The sequence below is a fragment of the Macaca fascicularis genome, chromosome 2 (genome assembly GCF_037993035.2).
Source record: "Macaca fascicularis isolate 582-1 chromosome 2, T2T-MFA8v1.1".
NCBI classification, from domain to species: Eukaryota; Metazoa; Chordata; class Mammalia; order Primates; family Cercopithecidae; genus Macaca; species Macaca fascicularis.
In genome coordinates, this window is record NC_088376.1 from 158,364,623 (window position 1) to 158,384,308 (window position 19,686).

The 19,686-nt window shown below is 44.0% G+C and overlaps 1 protein-coding gene across 1 annotated transcript in view; it reads left to right on the top strand.

Annotated features, from left to right (window-relative positions):
- Positions 1–19,686, top strand: part of ITGB5 (integrin subunit beta 5) — a 122,070-nt gene that overhangs the window by 11,552 nt on the left and 90,832 nt on the right. Inside the window, exons 2-3 of the mRNA XM_005547933.5 lie at positions 1,936–2,021; positions 16,107–16,311. Coding sequence (XP_005547990.1) covers positions 1,936–2,021; positions 16,107–16,311 — 291 coding nt within the window. The remainder of the gene's footprint in view (positions 1–1,935; positions 2,022–16,106; positions 16,312–19,686) is intronic.

Consider the following 19,686-nt stretch of genomic DNA (forward strand, 5'->3'; position numbering starts at 1 on the left):
GGTTTGCAAATATTCTGTCGCATATGGTAGGTTGTTTCCCTACTCTGTTGATTGTTTCCTTTGTTGTGCAGAAGCTTTTTAGTTTGATAGATTCCATTTGCCTAGTTTCATTTTTGTTGCCTGTGCCTCTGGGATAATATTCCAAAAGTCATTGCCTAGTGTGATGTCAGAGAACTTTTTTCATATGTTTTCTTTTACATTTCAGGTGTTACATTTAAGGTTTTAAACCATATTGAGTTGATTTTTTAAATATAGTGTGAGATAAGGGTTCAGTTTCATTCTTCTGTATATGGATATCTTGTTGTCCCAAAACCATTTATTGAAGAGACTAGCCTTTTCCCATTGTGTGTTCTTGACAACTTTGTTGAAGATCAGTTCATTGTAAATGCCTGGATTTATTCTGGGCACTTTATTCTGTTCCATTGGTCTATATGTCTGTATTTTTTGTTGTTGTTGTTTTTGAGACGGAGTCTCGCTCTGTCGCCCAGGCTAGAGTGCAGTGGCTGAATCTCAGCTCACTGCAAGCTCCGCCTCCCGGGTTCACGCCATTCTCCTGCCTCAGCCTCCTGAGTAGCTGGGACTACAGGTGCCCGCCACCTCGCCCGGCTAGATTTTTGTATTTTTTAGTAGAGATGGGGTTTCACCGTGTTAACCAGGATGGTCTTGATCTCCTGACCTCGTGATCCGCCCGTCTCGGCCTCCCAAAGTGCTGGGATTACAGGCCTGAGCCACTGCGCCCGGCCTATGTGTCTGTTTTTATGCCAGTACCATGCTGTTTTAATTACAGTTGCTTTGTAGTATATTTGAAATCAGGTAATACAATGCCTCCACCTTTGTTCTTCTTGTTTAAGGTTGTTTTGACTATTTAGGTTTCATACAAACTTTTGTGGTTTGATAAAAATTTTAGGATTTTTTTTTCTATTTCTGTGAAAAATGACATTGGGATTTTGATAAAAAGTGAATTAAATTTTTAGACTGGATAGCATGGACATTTTAACAATATTAATTCTTCCAAACCATGAGCACAGGATATCTTTCCATTTTGGGGGTCTTCTTCAGTTTCTTTTTCTTTCTCTCTTTCTTTCTTTTTCTTTCTTTCTTTCTTTCTTTTCTTTTCTTTTTTTTTTTTTTTTTTTTTGGCTTTTGAGACTGGGTCTCCTTCTGTTGCCCAGGCTGGAGTGCAGTGGTACGATCATGGCTCAAAGTGTGTACTATTACACCTGGTGAAATTTTGTTTTTCTTAGAGACAGGGACTCTACATTGCCTAGACTGGTTTCAGCCTCCTAGGCTCAAGCAGTCCTCCCGCCTTCACCTCCAAAATGTTGGGATTATCATAGGCGTGAGTCACCATGCCCAGCCTTGGGTTTGCTTTTTTTTTTTTTTTTTTAATTTGACCTATTAATAGATATGTTGAATCAATGGATTTCCTCTATCTTAATTCAACATTGTGTTCCTGGGATACATGGTTTCTTTCAGTACATTGTAAATTTTGATGTGAGAGTATTTGATTTATAATTTTCTTTTTTTAAAAAAATTCCTGAATAAAACCAATGTATTGTTTCTTCTTTCCTTTTTTTTTTTTTTGTACTATTTTTGTCATTTTGGACAGACTAAGTGTAAAGGGGCCTTTCTTGTTCTCTCTCAGAAAGAGAGGATTTGCCGAGTTATGGGGAAAATGAGAATCCAAGTGGGTCTAGCAGAAGAAATGGAAGTTGCTAACACAAGCATGCATGTTTGGTGAATGCTTCAGAAACTCAATGTTCAGCCTCAGCAAATGAGTCTTAACCTGCAATTAACAATGGGACCTGCACCCTTTAGACTCAGAGAGGCCTCCTGTTAAAGAAGGAAGTAATTCTCCCAACTTATTCAAAGGCCTGATCCATGAAATTTATAGCCAGGAACTAATTAGTGCATCATCTTTATCTTGCTTTAAAGGTCTCAACATATGCACTAGTGGAAGTGCCACTTCATGTGAAGAATGTCTGCTAATCCACCCAAAATGTGCCTGGTGCTCCAAAGAGGTATGTAGGTGGGGGAGGGGAGGAAGACGGGAAGGAATGTTGCGAGGGTGAGGGTGAGGAGGGGGCAACACCACAACACACCAGTTCACTGTACCTAAAAATCCTATGCAGATTCTGTAAGCTGCCTCTTCCCCGTCAGGCCAGAGTGATGACAAATCCAAGTTTATGAGACAATAAGATAAACTGGGTTTCTTGATAGTGTGGAATGCTAATCCTGTTTGGGGAAACAAGACTTTCCTTCCCTTTTGTTTGGAAACCAATTAGGATTCATCTGTAGTTTTCAGATCTTTGGTTTGAGAACACCAGAAGACCTGAGCTTGTGAATCGAGTTTGTTGCATAATGATTCAAAACATGTCTAGATGGGTGGCATGTTGGTGGAGGCCAGTCATCTTAGTGTGCTTACTTGAAAATAAATATTAGGAATTAGTCTTTATGGAATGATTTTATTTAAAAATAATGGCTGCCATTTCTTTAAGCCTTTTAGAAAGAGATATAAGTTTGGGACAATGTTAGGCTATTGATATCATAAAGCAATGTGGGCTGGGTACTGTGGCTCACACCAGCATTGTGGGAGGCCAAGGCAGGAGGATTGCTTGAGGCTTGAGCTTAGGAGTTTGAGTCCAGCCTGGACAACATAGAGACTCTATCTCTACTAAATAAATCAGGAAAGAAAGAAAGAGGGAGGGAGGGAGGAAGGAGGGAGGGAAGGAAATGTAACTTTCTAGACTAATCAGAACATGATTGATTTCTAAATTTCCTGTCTTGAAGGAAATTTCTGGGTCACAAACCCTCCATGTAAAAGGACCCCATTAAGGTTATTTGTAAAAGAACCCAGGACTTGCTGTTTTGGACTGGCTCAGTCTGCAACTCAGTGTGTGATCCCTGTCAGGAGGACCAAGAGATGGCTCTCGAGAGGCTGGGGTTAGTCTCCATCATGGCAGCCTCAGAGGTCTGGGGATTCCTTTAACCTATGATGGCTAAAAATGATAATGTGGGGAACTTACTAGATGTCATACCTTTTGTATATCATATAATATCTCTGATTCTCACAACAGCTCTGTCAGGTGGGTGTAATACACTTGTTTTATTGATGAAAATATGAGGCTCAGAGCAGTAAAGTGACTCACTCAAGGTCATACAAGTGTGCCAAAGCTGGGGTTTTAATCTGACTTCTGAGCCCAAGCTTTTCCCTCCAGACTATATGGCCTCTTGCTTGCTATATGAACTCTCTAAAATGTCATTTTAAAACTTTGGGAGTTCTCAGTTTACTTTGAGAGAGGAATCTTTCCAACATATAAACCTTTAATCATATTTGTGATTAATCGTACCATCTTTGTTATCACCCTTCTTTAAAATCTTCCTTTTGTTCTCTGTGACCTGCAGGGCAGGTCAATAGAGACCTGCTCTGTGGTCTCTTGCCTTCCTCCTGCCATCATCTCTTGTCTGACCTGAAATTTAGCCAGAGGGAACCACCTGCAGATCCCCAGAGAACTCAGCTTGAGAACCCTGCCTGATCTTCCCGGTGTTGCTCCTCTCCCCAGAAAGCCTTGCTGGCTTTTTCTTCCTCTTTCCTTCTTTTTTTTTTTATTTTTTATTTTTTTGAGACAGGGTCTTGCTCTGTCACCCAGGCTGGAATACAGTGATGCAATCGTAGCTCACTACAGCTTCCCTTCTGGGCTCAAGCAATCCTCCCACCTCAGCTACCAGGTAGCTGGGACTACAGGTGTGCGCCACTGCGCTCGGCTAATTTAAAAAAAAATCTTTTAGAGATGGGATCTCTCTATGTTTCTCAGTCTTGTCTGAAACACCTGGCCTCAAATGATTCTCTTGCATTGGCCTCGCAAATTGCCTGGATTACAGATGTGAGCCACCATGCCCGGCCCCTCCTTTCCTTGACTGATAACCTTGTTTTATCATTTTTAAGAATCAATTCGGCCAGGCGTGGTGTCTCACGCCTGTAATCCTAGTACTTTGGGAGGCTGAGATGGGCGGATCACAAGGTCAGGAGTTCGAGACCAGCCTGGCCAATATGTTGAAACCTCATCTCTACTAAAGATACAAAAAATTAGCTGGATGTGGTGGCGTGAGCCTGTAATCTCAGCTACTCGGTAGGCTGAGGCAGGAGAATCGCTTGAACCTGGGGGGTGGAGGCTATAGTGACTTGAGATTGGGCCATTGCACTCCAGCCTGGGCAACAGGGTGAGACTCTGTCTCAAAATACAATACAATACAATACAATACAATACAATACAATACAATACAATACAATACAATACAATACAATACAATAACACAACACAACACATTACATTCAGGCCCAGTGTGCAGTGGCTCACACCTATAATCCCAGCACTTTGGGAAGCCAAGGTGAGTGGATTGCTTGAGCTTAGAAGCTCAAGACCAGCCTGGGCAACATGATGAAACCCCATCTCTACAAAAAATACAAAAAATTAGCTGGGTGTGCTGGTGCATGCCTGTAGTCCCAGCTACTTGGGGGACTGAGGTGGGAGGATCACTTGAGCCCAGGAGGAGGACCTGTAGTGAGCCGAGATTGTGCCATGGCACTCCAGCCTGGGTGACAAAGCAAGACCCTGTCTCAAAAAAGAAAAAAAAAAAAAAAAGAATCGGTTCAACCTCATCTACTCCATAACGACCTGCGTACCTGATCGTCTCCATCTGTCTATCCAGTCATTTATCCATCCATCCATCCATCCATCCATCCATCCATCCATCCATCCATCTGTGTATTCATCTGTGTATCCATTTGATATGAGAATGTAAGCTCCCTCCACTGGAGTGTTAGGGACAGGGGTTCTTTTTTTCTTTTCTTTTGAGATGGAGTCTCACTCTGTAGCTCAGGCTGGAGTGCAGTGTTGTGATCTCGGCTCACTGCCACCTCTGCCTCCTGGGTTTAAGCAGTTCTCTGCCTCAGCCTCCTGAGTAGCTGGGATTACAGGCACGTGCTACCATGCCCGGCTAGTTTTTGTATTTTTAGTAGAGACGGGGTTCACCATCTTGGCCAGGCTGGTCTTGAACTCCTGACCTCGTTTGTGATCCACCCACCTCGGCCTCCCAAAGTGCTGGGATTATAGGCGTGATCCACCATGCCCAGCTGGGGCAGGGGTTCTATCTGTTTTCTTCATTACTGTATTCCTGAATGGTGCTTACCACATAGTAGTTGCTCAAAGGATTTCACTGGATGACTATTTATTGTGTGTCTGCTAGGTGCAGGCCATGACTACCTTTTTGTCTCCGTGTACTCTGTGCTTCTTTAGCACTTATAACCTCGTTTTGTTTTAATTTGTTTTCATGCCTGTTACCAACTACATCATCATCTCCTTCAGAAACTGAACTGCCTTATTCATCTTGGATACCCTGTATCCAGTCAAGAATCTGGCAGGAATTTGTATTTGATATAAGAGTACTGTTAAAAAGACATGGAGTTAGAAAAACCAAAGTTGCAATCAGCTTTGCCATGATTTAATTTCTTGATATATAAAATGAAGGTGACAGTTCCCACCCTCCAGCATAACTGGGAATGTAAAATGAGATCGGTGCAGAAGAGGACTTGTGGACGGGGCTGATTAGGTGAGCCTCCTGAATGGCTGCCACTGTCATCCATAAGTATTTTCTAGTGACATGTGGCTAGAAAATCCAGAAGCCAGGTCCATTTTTACTTTAAGTAGCTTCCTTCCTTGTGCTAGTACTTCCACAAGTCAGACTTCCTGATGCTGACAGTAAATGAAGGTGTCCCTAGGAGCTTGTTATCACCCCAACCCACATTTGGGTTCCCTGTCTAGCTCACTGGGCTGCCTCTCTGCTCATCAGAAGCCTCATTCTTAGCTGAAGAAATTCCTATGATCCCTGCCCTGGAATGCAGCTTCCCATCTTCTTTGCGGGTGACCTCTCCCCAGGGCATGGATGTGTTTTAGAGAGCTAGGTTGGAGAGTTCGGGAACGGTTATTTATTTATTTATGGCAGGGTCTCACTCTCATCATCCAGGCTGGAGTGCAGTGGTACAATCATGGCTCACTCCAGCCTCAACCTCCCAGTCCCAGGTGATTCTCCCACCAAGCTTCCTGAGTAGCTAGGATTACAGGCATGTGCCACCATACCTGGCTAATTTTTGTATTTTTAGTAGAGCTGGGGTTTCACCATGTTGCCCAGGCTGGTCTCAAACTCCTGGGCTCAAGTGATCTGCCTGCCTCTGCCTCCCAAGTGTTGGGATTATAGGTGTGAGCCACCATGCCTGGCCATGAATGGTTTTGATCAACCCCTTCTCCTTAGCAAGACTGAGTAAGTGTCTCTGGGTGCCTTCTTAACCATATATCCCAGGACATCATCAAAAATGTAATGAGCGTTTGATGTGTGTGTACACTGAGGGTTGCTGCCCAGTAGACAGCCAGTGAGGGCCAGGTTCCCAACCTATGAGGATGAATCCCACGGCACATTCCATGGGGATTCTCCTGCTCTAGGTCCCATGAAGACTTACCCTTATTTTACTTGAAGTGGGCATGGGCACTCCTTATCCCTGCATTTCACATCCCTTGTAACCTAATTCCATGCCTTCTGGCTCCGTCTCCTCCCACAGGTATCGTGTGTGAGTCCACCAGTGTCCTTCCCCACCACCCCCTGAATGGTGCTCTTGCTGGTTCTCTCTTAGTTGGCTCTGTGCCACATCAGCACTGGCTCTCTTGCCTTTGTTTACTTTTTTTTCATTTTTAATCATTTAGTTTATTTTTGGAGACAGTGTCTTATTCTGTTGCCCAGGCTGCAGTGCAGTGGTGTGATCATAGCTCACTGCAGCCTCAATCTCTCAGACTCAAGTGATCCTCCCACCCTAGCCTCCCGAGTAGCTGGGACTATAGGCCTATCCCACAACACCCAGGCAAAGTTTTGATTTTTTGTTTGTTTGTTTGTTTGGTAGAGAACAGGTCTCACTATGTTACCCAGGCTAGTCTTAAACTCCCGGGCTCAAGTGATTCTCTCACCTTGGCTTCCCAATGTGCTGGAATTACAGACAGTGAGCCACTATGCCTGGCCTCTTGCCTTTATTTTCTCACCATGGTTTACCTGAGGGTTTCAGACTTACTCTCTGCCCTCATATCCAGAGTCGCCAGACTCTCCCCTACTCTGAGACCAGGATGTGTGGGTCACTGCCTGTCTTGGCCTGTCCACGCTGCCCCTGCCTCTCTGCAACACACTTTCTACCTTGTTCTAGACAGCCTTGGCCACTTGCTTCTCAGCCACTTATGGTGCTGTTTGTACAGGACAGCTTAAGACACATGTATTGTGTTCTCACATTGCTATAAGGAAATACCCAAGACTGGGTAATTTATAAAGGAAAGGGGCTTAATTGACTCACAGTTCAACATGGCTGGGGAGGCCTCAGGAAACTTAGAACCATGGTGGAAGGTGCAGGGGAAGCAATGCACCTTCTTCACAAGGTGTCAGGAAGGAGAAGTGCCAAGCAAAGAGGGAAGAGCCCCTTATAAAACTATCAGATCTCAGGACAACTCACTCGCCATCAAGAGAACAGCATGGGGGAACCCGCCCCTGTGATTCAGTTACCTCCACTTGGTCTCTCCCTTGATTTGTGAGGATTATGGGGATTATAGGAATTACAATTCAACATGAGATTTGGGTGGGAACACAAAGCCTAACCGTATCAACACACAATAAACCCCAGCAGTTTATGATCTATTTTGTCCATCATTTTTTAAAATGGACATTTTGTTTCCCCTCTAAGATTTTAAATTTTACAACCCAGCTAGATGTCTTGAGGAATGTGCCTGGAGGAGAGTATGTGGATGCTTTCTAGGCAGGGCGTAGGGGTAGCCCACATTCTTCCTACTCACACTGTTGCCTAAAACCCAGCCACATGGCAATGCCTAACTGCAATGAGAACTGGGAGACTTTCTCTAGCTTTGTGCCCCAGAAGAAAGGGAGAATGGGCTCAGTGTACTGGCAGCTTATGCTCGTGTCACTCGCAAGAGGACAGTGGTTTGGGAGAAGTGGGCAAGGCTTAGGGATCCGTGCTCCCTGTGAGAAAGCAGGTTTGGGGAAAGCAAGAGAGTAGGCAAAGACAGGCAGAGAGATTGCACTTAGGCCTTGCAGAAGCTGGGAGGCTGTCAGGGTGTGAATATGAGGCTCCGTGAAATGGTGTGGCTGTGGGCAGTACCAGGCTGCTGTGAAATCCAGGAGAAGGACCAGGTTAGGCAAGGCCACCACTGTGGAGCTGAATTCCCACAGGGAGAAGAACAATGAGGCCTGAAGTATTTGGATGCGTGGAAATGGGGTCAGGCATGGGAGAAGACTAGTGAATTCTGGGCTGGGGTGAGCAGTCTTTGCCTGGGGAAGTAGATGTGGAGAAGAAGCAATGCATCAGCAGGATTGGAGGTAGGAGCATGAGGAGGGAGACAGGTGAGAGGCTGGGAAGCAAGATGGGCCAACTGAAATGAAAAGAATCAATATTCAATCCAGCTCACATAAACTATAGATTCCTTAAAGAACATCTCCTTGTGGTCAGACTAAATGAAAGAAATAATATTGGCCTATTGTAGACACTTCATAAATATTTGTTCAATGAATTAAATAAGTCCATTGGAAGCTGGTAGAGGGATTTCTCCATCCCCCAGGCAGGAAGTATACGTGGCAGTGTGTTGCTGACACACAACACACATTTTGGTTGTCATCAGCTACCTTCTCACATCCCTGAGGGTTCTGCCAAGTTGGAGCTGCAGGCATGGTTGGTTAGGGGGCCAGGCCGTGCTGTATCCCAGCCAGAAAGGTCAGCCTCAGCAAGAAGCCAGCTCCCCACCTGTGTCCACTTCTCCCCTGGGTTCTCTGCCTGTTTCCCAGTTTGTTTCTTCCCTCTTCATCCCAGGGATTGGGTATGCTGGCCTCCTTTCTTGCTTGGCCCTTTTGTTCAAGGACCTACAGTTCCTCAACTCTTCTACTCTGTTTCAGAAGCAAACAAGAATTTGTCTTTTCCCCCAAAATAATCACCCTCGCCTTTTTAGAGTTTTAGCCTTCAGCAATAGTAGGTAGGATGGCACTCAAATAATGTAATGTCTGGTCTGACATAGAGGAACCTGAATGCACTCACTGTGATGCTGGACAGCCAAGCACCCATTGAGCACTAGCCTTGACTGCAGGGTAAGAGATCTTGATTAGCAAAAAATATATAGGGGAGCTGGGCATGGTGGCCACGCCTGTAATCCCAGCACTTTGGGAGGCTGAAGCGGGTGGATCACTTGAACTCAGGAGTTTGAGACCAGCCTGGCCAACATGGCGAAACCCCATCTCTACTAAAAATACAAAAATTAGCCAGGCATAGCGGTGGGTGCCTGTAGTCCCAGCTATTCGGGAGGCTGAGGCATGAGAATCACTTGAACCTAGGAGGCGGAAGTTGCGGTGAGCAGAGATCAGGCCACTGCGCTCTAGCCTAGGCGACAGAGCGAGATTCCATCTGAAAAACAAACAAACAAAAAATAAAATATATATGGAGTCAGATGTTACATATTACAATAAGTAGCAGACCTCATCTTATCCTCCATGTAACAGTGATGATGGGGTGAGTGAGCATGATGGCCTACAATAAGTTGCAAACACCAGTGTTCTAACAAACTAAAAACAATCTAAGTTTAAAACACCTCTCTTTTCTCTTTTATATTATTACCACTTAGTAACTAAAAGCAGCAAAAGCCAGGCGTGGTGGCTCACGCCTATAATTCCAGCACCTTGGGAGGCTGAGGCGAGAGGATTGCTTGAGCCCAGGAGTTGTAAACTAGCCTGGGCAACATAGTGAGACCTGGTCTCTACAAAAAAAGTAAAAAATCAGTGGAGTATGGTGGCACCTGCCTGTAGTCCCAGCTACTTGGGAGTCTGAGGTGGGGAGGCAGCTTGAGCCTGGGAAGTTGCAGCTGCAGTGAGTGGCGATCACGTCACTGCACTCCAGCCTGGGTGAAAGAGCGAGACCCAGTCTCTCAAAAAAAAAGCTGCAAAGGACACTTCAAGTTTCTGTTTCCATTCTGCTGCTTTTCCCCTTTGGGGAGTTTGATAAGGGCATTTCTGGAGACCAGGGATCAATGCTTTGTTTGTGTATGGGAACCTCTTCCAGCATAGAGCATAGGGAGCATCTGCAAGCAGTTGTGTTGTGGCCCGTTAGAAGCCCATCCTTCTTGCTTGGGCTCCTTTTGTTCAAGAAACAAAAGGTTTCCATTTTTCCCTGTTGAAATGAAGTCCCCCCTCCTCTTCTATAGGTTGAGGCGCTTCTGTACCTGTTTCTCTGCAAGAGGATATTTATCCCTCATGTTTGGTAGGTAACAGATCTCTGTATTTGGGGCAGCAAAGAAATGCTCCCTTCAGAAGGATGGAATCTGTGGGCCCAAAGTTAGTTTCCTGCTGCAGAACTTGGCAGTGGCCTTGGCTAAAATGGGAGGCACACACATGCTGCAAAGAGCACTGGATTTGGGCTCAAGAAGCCTGGGCCAGATGAACTTCAACTTCTTGGGTGAACTTAGGCTTGTGGACCTCTGATTTCCCACCTGTGGAAGCCAGGGGATGGCACCAGGTGATGCAGTCAAGGGCCCTTCCCCTTGGAACTTGCTATGTCTGACACCTGGCAGAAGGTCTTGAGTGTCAGGTTTCTGGGATCTGAAGCTGTTACACCATCAGACATCGGGATGTCATTCATGTCAGGAGGACTTTCTCTTTTTTTTTTTTTTTTCAGCTTTCATGTTAGATTCAGAGGATACACGTACAGGTTTGTTATATGGGCATACTGTACTCAAGTAGTGAGCATAGTACCCAATAGGTAATTTTTCAACCCATAAACCCTCCTGACCCTGTAGTTCACAGTATCTGTTGTTCACATGTTTATGTCTGTGGGTGCTCAATGTTTAGGTCCCACTAATAAGTGAAAACGTGGTATTTGGTTTTCTGTGCCTGCATTAATTTGCTTAAGAAGGAGAATTTTCTTAAACATGAGTCTGCCTTTTCTCTAAGTCTTTATGATTTGAGGCATCTGTATTCATTGAATTTGGAGCTTAGAAATATAGATATTGAAGGGCTGGGTGTGGTGGCTCACACCTGTAATCCCAGCACTTTGGGAGGCTGAGGCCGGTGGATCATGAGGTCAGGAGATTGAGACCATCCTGGCTAACACGGTGAGACCCCGTCTCTACCAAAAATACAAAAAATTAGCCAGGCATGGTAGTGGGCGCCTGTAGTCCCAGCTACTGGGGAGGCTGAGGCAGGAGAATGGCATGAACCCGGGAGGTGGAGCTTGCGGTGAGCTGAGATGGTGTCACTGCACTCCAGCCTAGACGACAGAGCAAGAGTCCATCTCAAAAAAAAAAAAAAAAAAAGAAAGAAATATAGGTCTTGAGACATTTTCTTTCTTTCTTTCCTTCTCTTTTTCTTTCTTCTTTCTTTCTTTCTTTCTCTCTTTCTTTCTTTTTTCTCTCTCTCTCACTTTTGTTTTTGTTTTTTTTTTTTTTACCTTAAACTACTAAAGGTTAAGAGACGTTTTCCTGATTTATAATGTTTGTATACCTGGAATGTCATAGCCATTACTAGATATGCCCCTGGTCTCTGTCATTTTGGTTTTCTCTCTTTAAATATGCATCTACCCTTGTTCAAAATTAAAATATCTAGGCCAGGTGTTGTGGCTCATGCCTGTAATCCCAGCATTTTGGGCGGCCACGGCCATCATCTGAGGTCAGGAGTTCGAGACCAGCCTGGTCAACATGGCAAAACGCCATCTCTACTAAAAATACAAAAATTAGCCAGGCATAGTAGCACACGCTTGTAATCCCAGCTACTCAGGAGGCTAAGGCAGCAGGATCACTTGAACCAGGAGGCGGAGGTTGCAGTGAGCTGAGATTGCACCACTGGACTCCAGCCTGGGTGACAGAGTGAGACTCTGTCTCAAAAATAAAAATAAAAACAAAAATACTTAGAAAGGAGCACACGGAATAGAGGAGAAGCTCTTGGCTTGTGGCCTGACTCCCTCTGCTGAGGTCTGCAGCACTCTCAGTTCCTTTTCTTGGGCAATAAGAACCTATAGCTACAAATCAGTTATGCTTACTCATTCCTTATCGGGTCAAAAATAAATCAATCAAAAGAAATTAGTCACAGCAATTTTTTGGACTATGTGCCAAAAGAGATCTTCACCTCTTAGGGGGAATTTCCGTGTTAAGGCAGCTGTCTTACCGTCAAAAGCTTCTTCGGACCTGTCGTGCCCCGTGGTGCCTCAGCTAGTGGCTCTGAGTCCCTAGAGCTCTGGGACAATAATGACAGGACTCGATATATAGGTAAAGATGTCTCAAAGTTATTGAGCATGTCAATAAAACCACATGGCCTGACCCAGGTAGCAAGAAAGCGAACTTTGAAACTGATAATAGAGATGCATGGCACTGAGAAGAAATCTAACTTTGGTCCACATGGCATATGGGGTATCCTTTGCTGTCTATAAAGCTGGAGTTACTGAGAATAGGACTCCCTTTGTACCATCACGTTGCTGACTCGGTCTGCACTTCCGAAGTCAGTGCAACCCTGCAAGTTGCAGCTTTAATGTGATTAATAGTGGTTTCCACACTGGCAACCAGGTGACAGTGCAGGAGCCCATGATTCTTGTTGTTAAAGCAGCTAACTTCAGGGAAGCCTCGTATGCACTGGAGCTGAGATTTATCACAACCTTAGCTGAAGAATGTTTTTAAGGAGAAACATGGGAAAGCCGCTGCCAATGAAGGGCATGAAGAGGGCTTTGCTCCTAACATCCTGGAGAATAAAGAAGCCCCAGAGCTGCTACAGTGTGCACTTGGGAAAGCCAACGACACAACTAGGGTTATAATCGGCACTTATCTGGCTGCCTCACAGTTCTTCAGGCCTGGGAAATATGATTTGGACTTTAAGTCTCCTAATGATCCCAGCAGATACATTTGGCCCTGTACAAGTCCTTGATCAATGATGGGTAGTGTCCATCAAAAATCCCTTTGAGCAGGATGTTGGGAAGCTCAGATGAAGTTCACTGCCAGTGCATGTATCCCAGCAGTGGGGGGATCATCTCATTGACCAACCTAAAGGAATTGTGCACCTGCCTCCTGCTTAGGTGAAGCAGGTTGGCTCTGTGTCCTGGTCTATTCCAGAGTGTAAGCTGGTCCAGACCCATAGGAAGTGTGTCAGGGGTTCCCATTACTCTGAGGAGACTGACCATGCTTCCATTGCCACCCTGGTGGTGGGGCTGTGCACTGGACTGATCAAAACAGGTGCACCTTGACAAACAGAACTGGGCCAAGTATAGTCAGGTCGTCAGAAGCAGAGGGGCTGGATAGCAAGGCTCAGTTCGCCAGTGAGAAATTCAGAGATTCTCTAGCAGAGTAAGCACTGGGCAGGCAAGTCGCTGAGCTCTTCAAGCTCTGGAAAGCTAATTAGACATCTACTTCAGACAGCTCAAGACAGCAGAACCAAACTGGCAGGGCCCTCAGGTTGTTACCCCTCCTTTTCCCAAACCCTGTGTTTTTCTTCTCACTGCTTCACTAGAACTGCTATATGAGAGTCAAGCTTGACCACCTGGAACCCCATTTAGAAAGCTCTGCTTTTAAATCTAAGGCCAGAGGCCGGGCACGGTGGCTCACACCTATAATCCCAGCACTTTGGGAGGCCGAGGCGGGCAGATCACAAGGTCAGGAGATCGAGGCCATCCTGGCCAACATGGTAAAACCCTGTCTCTACTAAAAATACAAAAATTAGCTGGGCATGGTGGCGCGTGGCTGTAATCCCAGCTACTCAGGAGGCTGAGGCAGAAGAATCGCTTGAACCAGGGAGTCGGAGGTTGCAGTGAGCTGACATTGTACCACTGCACTTCAGTCTGGTGACAGAGCAAGACACTGTCTCAAAAAAAAAAAAAAAAAAAAATGTAAGGCCAGAATAATATGTGTGTGTGTGTGTGTGTGTGTGTGTGTGTGTGTGTGTATGTGTGTGTATGTGTGTGTGTGTGTATATATATATTTATTTATTTTAACAAAGTCTCACTGTCGCTCAGGCTGGAGTGCAGTGGCAAGGATCGTAGCCCACTGCAGCCTGGAGCTCCTGGGCTCAAGCAATCCTCCCGCCTCAGCCTCTTGAAATGCTGGCATGAGCCACCATGTCTGGCCAGAAAACTCATTTTTCTAACCTTGTTTCACAACAAATCTTTATGGAGCCACTTACACCTTTGGTGTAGTCCTGGAGGTTGTTGACAGGCAAGATCCTTGGGGATTTAGTGCACAAATAAAAAAATCATTATTTTAAAAAAGAAAAACCCAGAAAACAAACAAACATACCATAGGCTTAGGACAATACCTCTGGCTTTACTTATTTAAAAGCACTGCAGTATCTTCTTGACTTCTTGTTCTTTTTTGTGTTTGCTTTTTGTTTTTCTGAGACAGGCTCTTGCTCTGTTGCCCAGGCTGGAGTGCAGTGGCACAATCGCAGTTCACTGCAGCGTTGAACTCCCGGCCCAAATGATCCTCCTGCCTTAGTCTGTCAAAGTGCTGGGATTACAGGTGTGAGCCACCACACCAGGCTGACTTCTTAATCTTGAATTTTACAAGGATTCTAAAGGGCATTGGATAGTTCTAGGATATCTAAGACCTTGAGGGAGGGTGCATTCCTCTGATTTTTGTGCCTCTGCCAGCAGTCTGGCTTCTAACAAAGTGGTCAAGGGATGCTGACTCACGTGAGGCTTCTGGCTAAGTGTTCCAGAGGGAAGAGGAAGAGACCAATGTCCTAACTCCTCCAGAAAGACTCATAGGACAGCACTGGCCTCCAGCCTGCCAGAGCGGGAGGCGGGCGGGGGAGGATCTTGTTTTTTACATTCACCAGTGAAAAGGTGCTCAGAGAGAAGCCTGGGCTTGCTTTGCCATTAAAAACCCCTTTGCTGGAAATGACCAGGGAAGCTTCATGTTTTATAACAAAGTATATTGTTTCATTTAAAAATTAATACCTTAACCTCCTGCTGTCCCAAATGAGGTTGAGTTGTTCTGACGTCCAGCTTTCTCCCAAACCCAAAGAAAGACTTTTCCTATCAATGTGTTGTTATCAAACAACAAAGATAAAAACAAAAATGTTTTCGTCACTTTATTATAGCACCTCATTTAAAATTTTTCTTTTAAATCCTAATAAATACAATTCTATATTCTGGGATTTTTTTTCTTCCTTAGTGTAAAGATTTTAAATTTCTTCTTAATTCCCATAATTATTTGTAATGACTGTCATCTATTGAAGTGATATGCTATGTTATTATTATGGTTTAAGGATTTAGGTTTGCAAGTTTTAAAGATTATATTACAAATAATACTGCCATATACATCACAAAGAGTTTCTCCTTTCTCTTTAGATGATTTTCTTGTGATAAGTTTCTTGGAGCAGAGCACTGGGTCAGTGGATATGACCTGCACTGCCACGTTGTTCTCCTGAATGATTATTCAGCATCCAATGCCAGTGAAAGATGATAAGTGAACAGCTTAAAGGTTAACTCTTGAATGCCCAAGGGAAGACTTCTCAGCCACTTATATGTCATCTTATTTATTTAACTATATATTATTTCATCTACTTATTTATTTATTTTTAGAGTTGAGGTCCCATGTTGTCCAGGCTGGTCTCAAACTCTTGATCTCAAGCGATCCTCCCACCTCAGCCTCCCAAATAGCTGGGATTACAGGCATGAGCCACCACGCCCAGCAATATATAACAACTTTTAAAAAATTTTAGCTATACAACTTTTGATCATTTCTGTTTCTTTCTCTTGCTTATCATGTAGGCAGTTAGGAACATTTTAACCATCAAAATAACAAACCGAACATTTTTATTATGTGTTTACAGTTTACAAAATACTTTAATATCCAGCAGCTCAGTTAATCCTTACAATACTTGGTGAAGCACCTGGAATAGGGATTACCATTTCCTCTACTTTGAGACAATGAAAATGGAAAGTAGAGAATTTAAGGTCAACCGGATGGAGACGCAGCCACAGCATGCCATGTTTTCGGGAGACATCCTGACCACCTCCTACTCTCTTCCTCTTTTTCCCTGCCTAGGACTTCGGAAGCCCACGGTCCATCACCTCTCGGTGTGACTTGAGGGCCAACCTTGTCAGAAATGGCTGTGGAGGTGAGATAGAGAGCCCAGCCAGCAGCTTCCATATCCTGAGGAGCCTGCCCCTCAGCAGCAAGGGTTCGGGCTCTGCGGGCTGGGACGTCATTCAGATGACACCACAGGAGATTGCTGTGAACCTCCGGCCCGGTGAGTTGCCCACAGAAAGGGCTAGATGCTCTGGGATCAGGAAGGCCCATGGAGGAGGTGGGACTTGTTAGTAATGGGACAGTGAGTCAGGCCAGGCTGAGAACAGAGTCACGAGATGGTGATGGGGAGGTGAGGCTCAGACCTCAGGAAGCAGAGTATGTTCTTATTGATGTGTCTGTGGATAGGCTCTGTGGACAGAGGAAGATCTTTGCTATTTTTAAACAATTGGGGTGAAATATACATAACATTTACCATTTTAAGCATTTTCAAGTGTACAGTTCAGCAGCATTAAGTAAATTTACAATATTGTATAAACATCAGCAGTATCTATTTCCAGAACATTTTCATTGTCCTAAACAGAAAATCTATACCCATTAAACATTAATTCCTCATCCTCTCTTTCCCTTGGTTCCTGGTAATCGGCATTCTACTTTATTTTTATTTTTCATTTATTTTTATTTTTAAATTTTGTTTAAATCAGGGAGCAACTGATGGCAGAAATTACAGTCATTCAGGGTGTAGTGGCTGCCCACTCTGCTTTCCGACTCTGAATTTCACTAGTCCAGGTACCTACCATAAGTGGAATCATCCAGTATTTGTCCTTTGAAGTTTGACTTATTTCACTAAGTGTAATGTTTTCAAGTTTCACACATGTTTTGGCATATGTCAGAACTTCATTCCTTTTTTGGCTGAGTAATATTTCATTGTATGGGTGTATCACATTTTGTTTATTCATTTGTCTGTCAATGGACATTTAGGTTGTCTTCAGCTTTTGGCTATTGTGAATAATGCTGTGGTTTATTCTAGGAGGATGCTGGTAGATTTACTCCTTAGTGAATGCAAGTTGCTCAGGAAACACGCCACTTTTAGGAAAAAGTGTTTTTCCCCATCAGCAAATTCCATTTGAGTCTGTAGCATTCTGGAAGGACAAACTTTTAGAGTGGATATTTTTTTTTTTTGTGACCCTCGGAACCTGCAAGCCTTAGAATTGCTTAATATAAGGAAATGGTAATATAATTACTTATAATGTAATACAAATAAACAGTTTTGCATACCTACTATGTGCTAACCACTTGACCTAACTTTAAGGTAGCTATCTTTTTTTTTGAGATGGAATATCGCTCTGTCACCCAGGCTGGAGTGCAATGGCACAATCTTGGCTCATTGCAACCTCCACCTCCCCGGTTCAAGAGATTCTTCTGCCTCAGCCTCCCTAGTAGCTGGGCGTGCACCACCATGCCCAGCTAATTTTTTTTTTTTTTTTGTAGAGACAAGGTTTCACCATGTTGGCCAGGCTGGCCTTGAACTCCTGACCTCAGGTGATCTACCCTCCTCGGCCTCCCAAAGTGCTGGGGTTACAGGCATGAACCACCATGCCCTGCCAGGTAGCTCTCATTTTACACACAAGGAAACAACCTGCTCAAGGTCTCTCAGTTAGTAAGTGGTGAATCGATTCAGCCCCAGGTCTTGGTAACCACAAACCCGTGGTTGTTTCTAGTTCACCACTTTTGTCATCGAATATTCTGCATATTAGAAGCCTTACAATGTCAAAGGGTTGGATGTGCACGTGGCTAAATTGGAAAGTATTATGCTATTGGGAAGGGGCAGATTTTTTCACATTTCACTGATTTTTTGCTGTTTTCTTCTATCCCATGGTCTAGGAAACCATTGGCAGTAACTGTTTGTAGATGGTTTATGTAGACTCCAGGGAAGCTTATAGCAGTGGAAAGATCATGGATCTGGCTGGCTCTCTTGGGTTCTAGCTCTGCCTCTGTCCCTAGCTCGGAGGCCCTGGGCAAGTTACTCCATCTCTCAGCATCTTAGGGTCTTTGTCACCTTTGTTCCTCATGGGCGTGTTCAGAGGCTTAAATGGGACTTTTTGTATCAGTGAACTTTTCAAAGTTAAAATTTTTATTATTTTCAAAGAGCAGTGGCCAAGGGTGCCAGGTGGAGGTTTGACCAGGGATGCTCAGTGCCTCAGAAATGGATTTAGCACAATGCTGCAAGCACTCAGTAAAGCTTGTTGTTGTTGTGGTTGTCATCGTATGGTCTGCACCATGAGTTTTTCAAGAAAGAGCTGCAAGTCATCATCAGTTGAGAAATGTTTTATTTTGTCTATTTTAATTGTCTTGAAAATAAGAAACAAAAGAAGAGCGTAAGATGGCCCTGCTGGATAGAGAAGCCTAAACTATTGGGTTGCCTGTTCAGGAATCAGTGTTGAGATTAATTGAAGTTAGGATTTTTGCAAACCTTCTCACTGTCAGCGACATTCAGCCTTTTTAGTGAGATACTGAGTTGAGAGAGAAAAGGAAGGGAACTCTTACAGAGCTGGTGAGTGGGTAGAAAAAAGTCAGCTGAACCTTTATGTGGGCAGATGGTTGGTGATGTCCTCTGGGGAAAGAGAAATCTCTTATACGAAGACAGGCTCAGGGTCAAGGGTTTGGACCTAAAGGGGATATAGGAGTTGTTGTAGACTATTAATATATTGGAACATTGTGTTGTATAAGAATAGTGTATTGACTAATATGAATGCCATATCTTCTTTTTTATCATAGTAACAGTATAGCAATAGCACATGAAATTCTAGAAAAATAATCCACTTTAACATAATATTATTTTTCATTTTTACTATGTCCTCTGTCTTTATTCACCTCTTTGTATTTTTCATATACTTATTATCATAAGGTATGTATAATTGTGCTATTTTCATTCAATAATCTTTGAAAATGAGGACAAAAATTCACACCTCCGAAAGAGTTTGTAGTTTCAGAGCCATTGTGGAGGAAGGTTTTAATTTACATTTTTGGAACTCCTTACCTAGAATAGCTCTCAAAGCCTGTGGTGTTCTCTCCAAAAAGTATCCTTTATGGTGGCAAATCTCTCTTCTTTAGGGTAGACTTAACTTAGGAAAGAGTTGTATCACACAAATCCAAAGATGTCCACACTTTAATAATTCCAGTTTTTAAAATCAGAATTAAGGTGTGAGTGTGAGCAGAGATGGTTGTCTGGTTTGACTACCAACTGGCCTTTACGGCAGTCCCTGTAGAAGAGTTAGAGAAGGCCAGGTAAGGTGGCTTATGCCTGTAATCTCAGTGGTTTGGGTGGCTAAGGAGAGAGGATCGATTGAGGTCAGAAATCTGAGACCAGCCTGGGCAACATAGTGAGACCCCGTTGCTATGGGGGAGACTGAGGTGGGAGGATCCCTTGAACCCAGGAGTTTGAGGCTCCAGCCTGGATGAAAGTGAGACTCTAAACAACAACAACAACAACAACAAGAACCCAAAATAAAAAGCAAGTGATTTGAGTAACGGCCGGTTTGTATGCAATCCCATATTTATGCATAAAACTCAATATATGCTCAATTAAAGAAAAAAA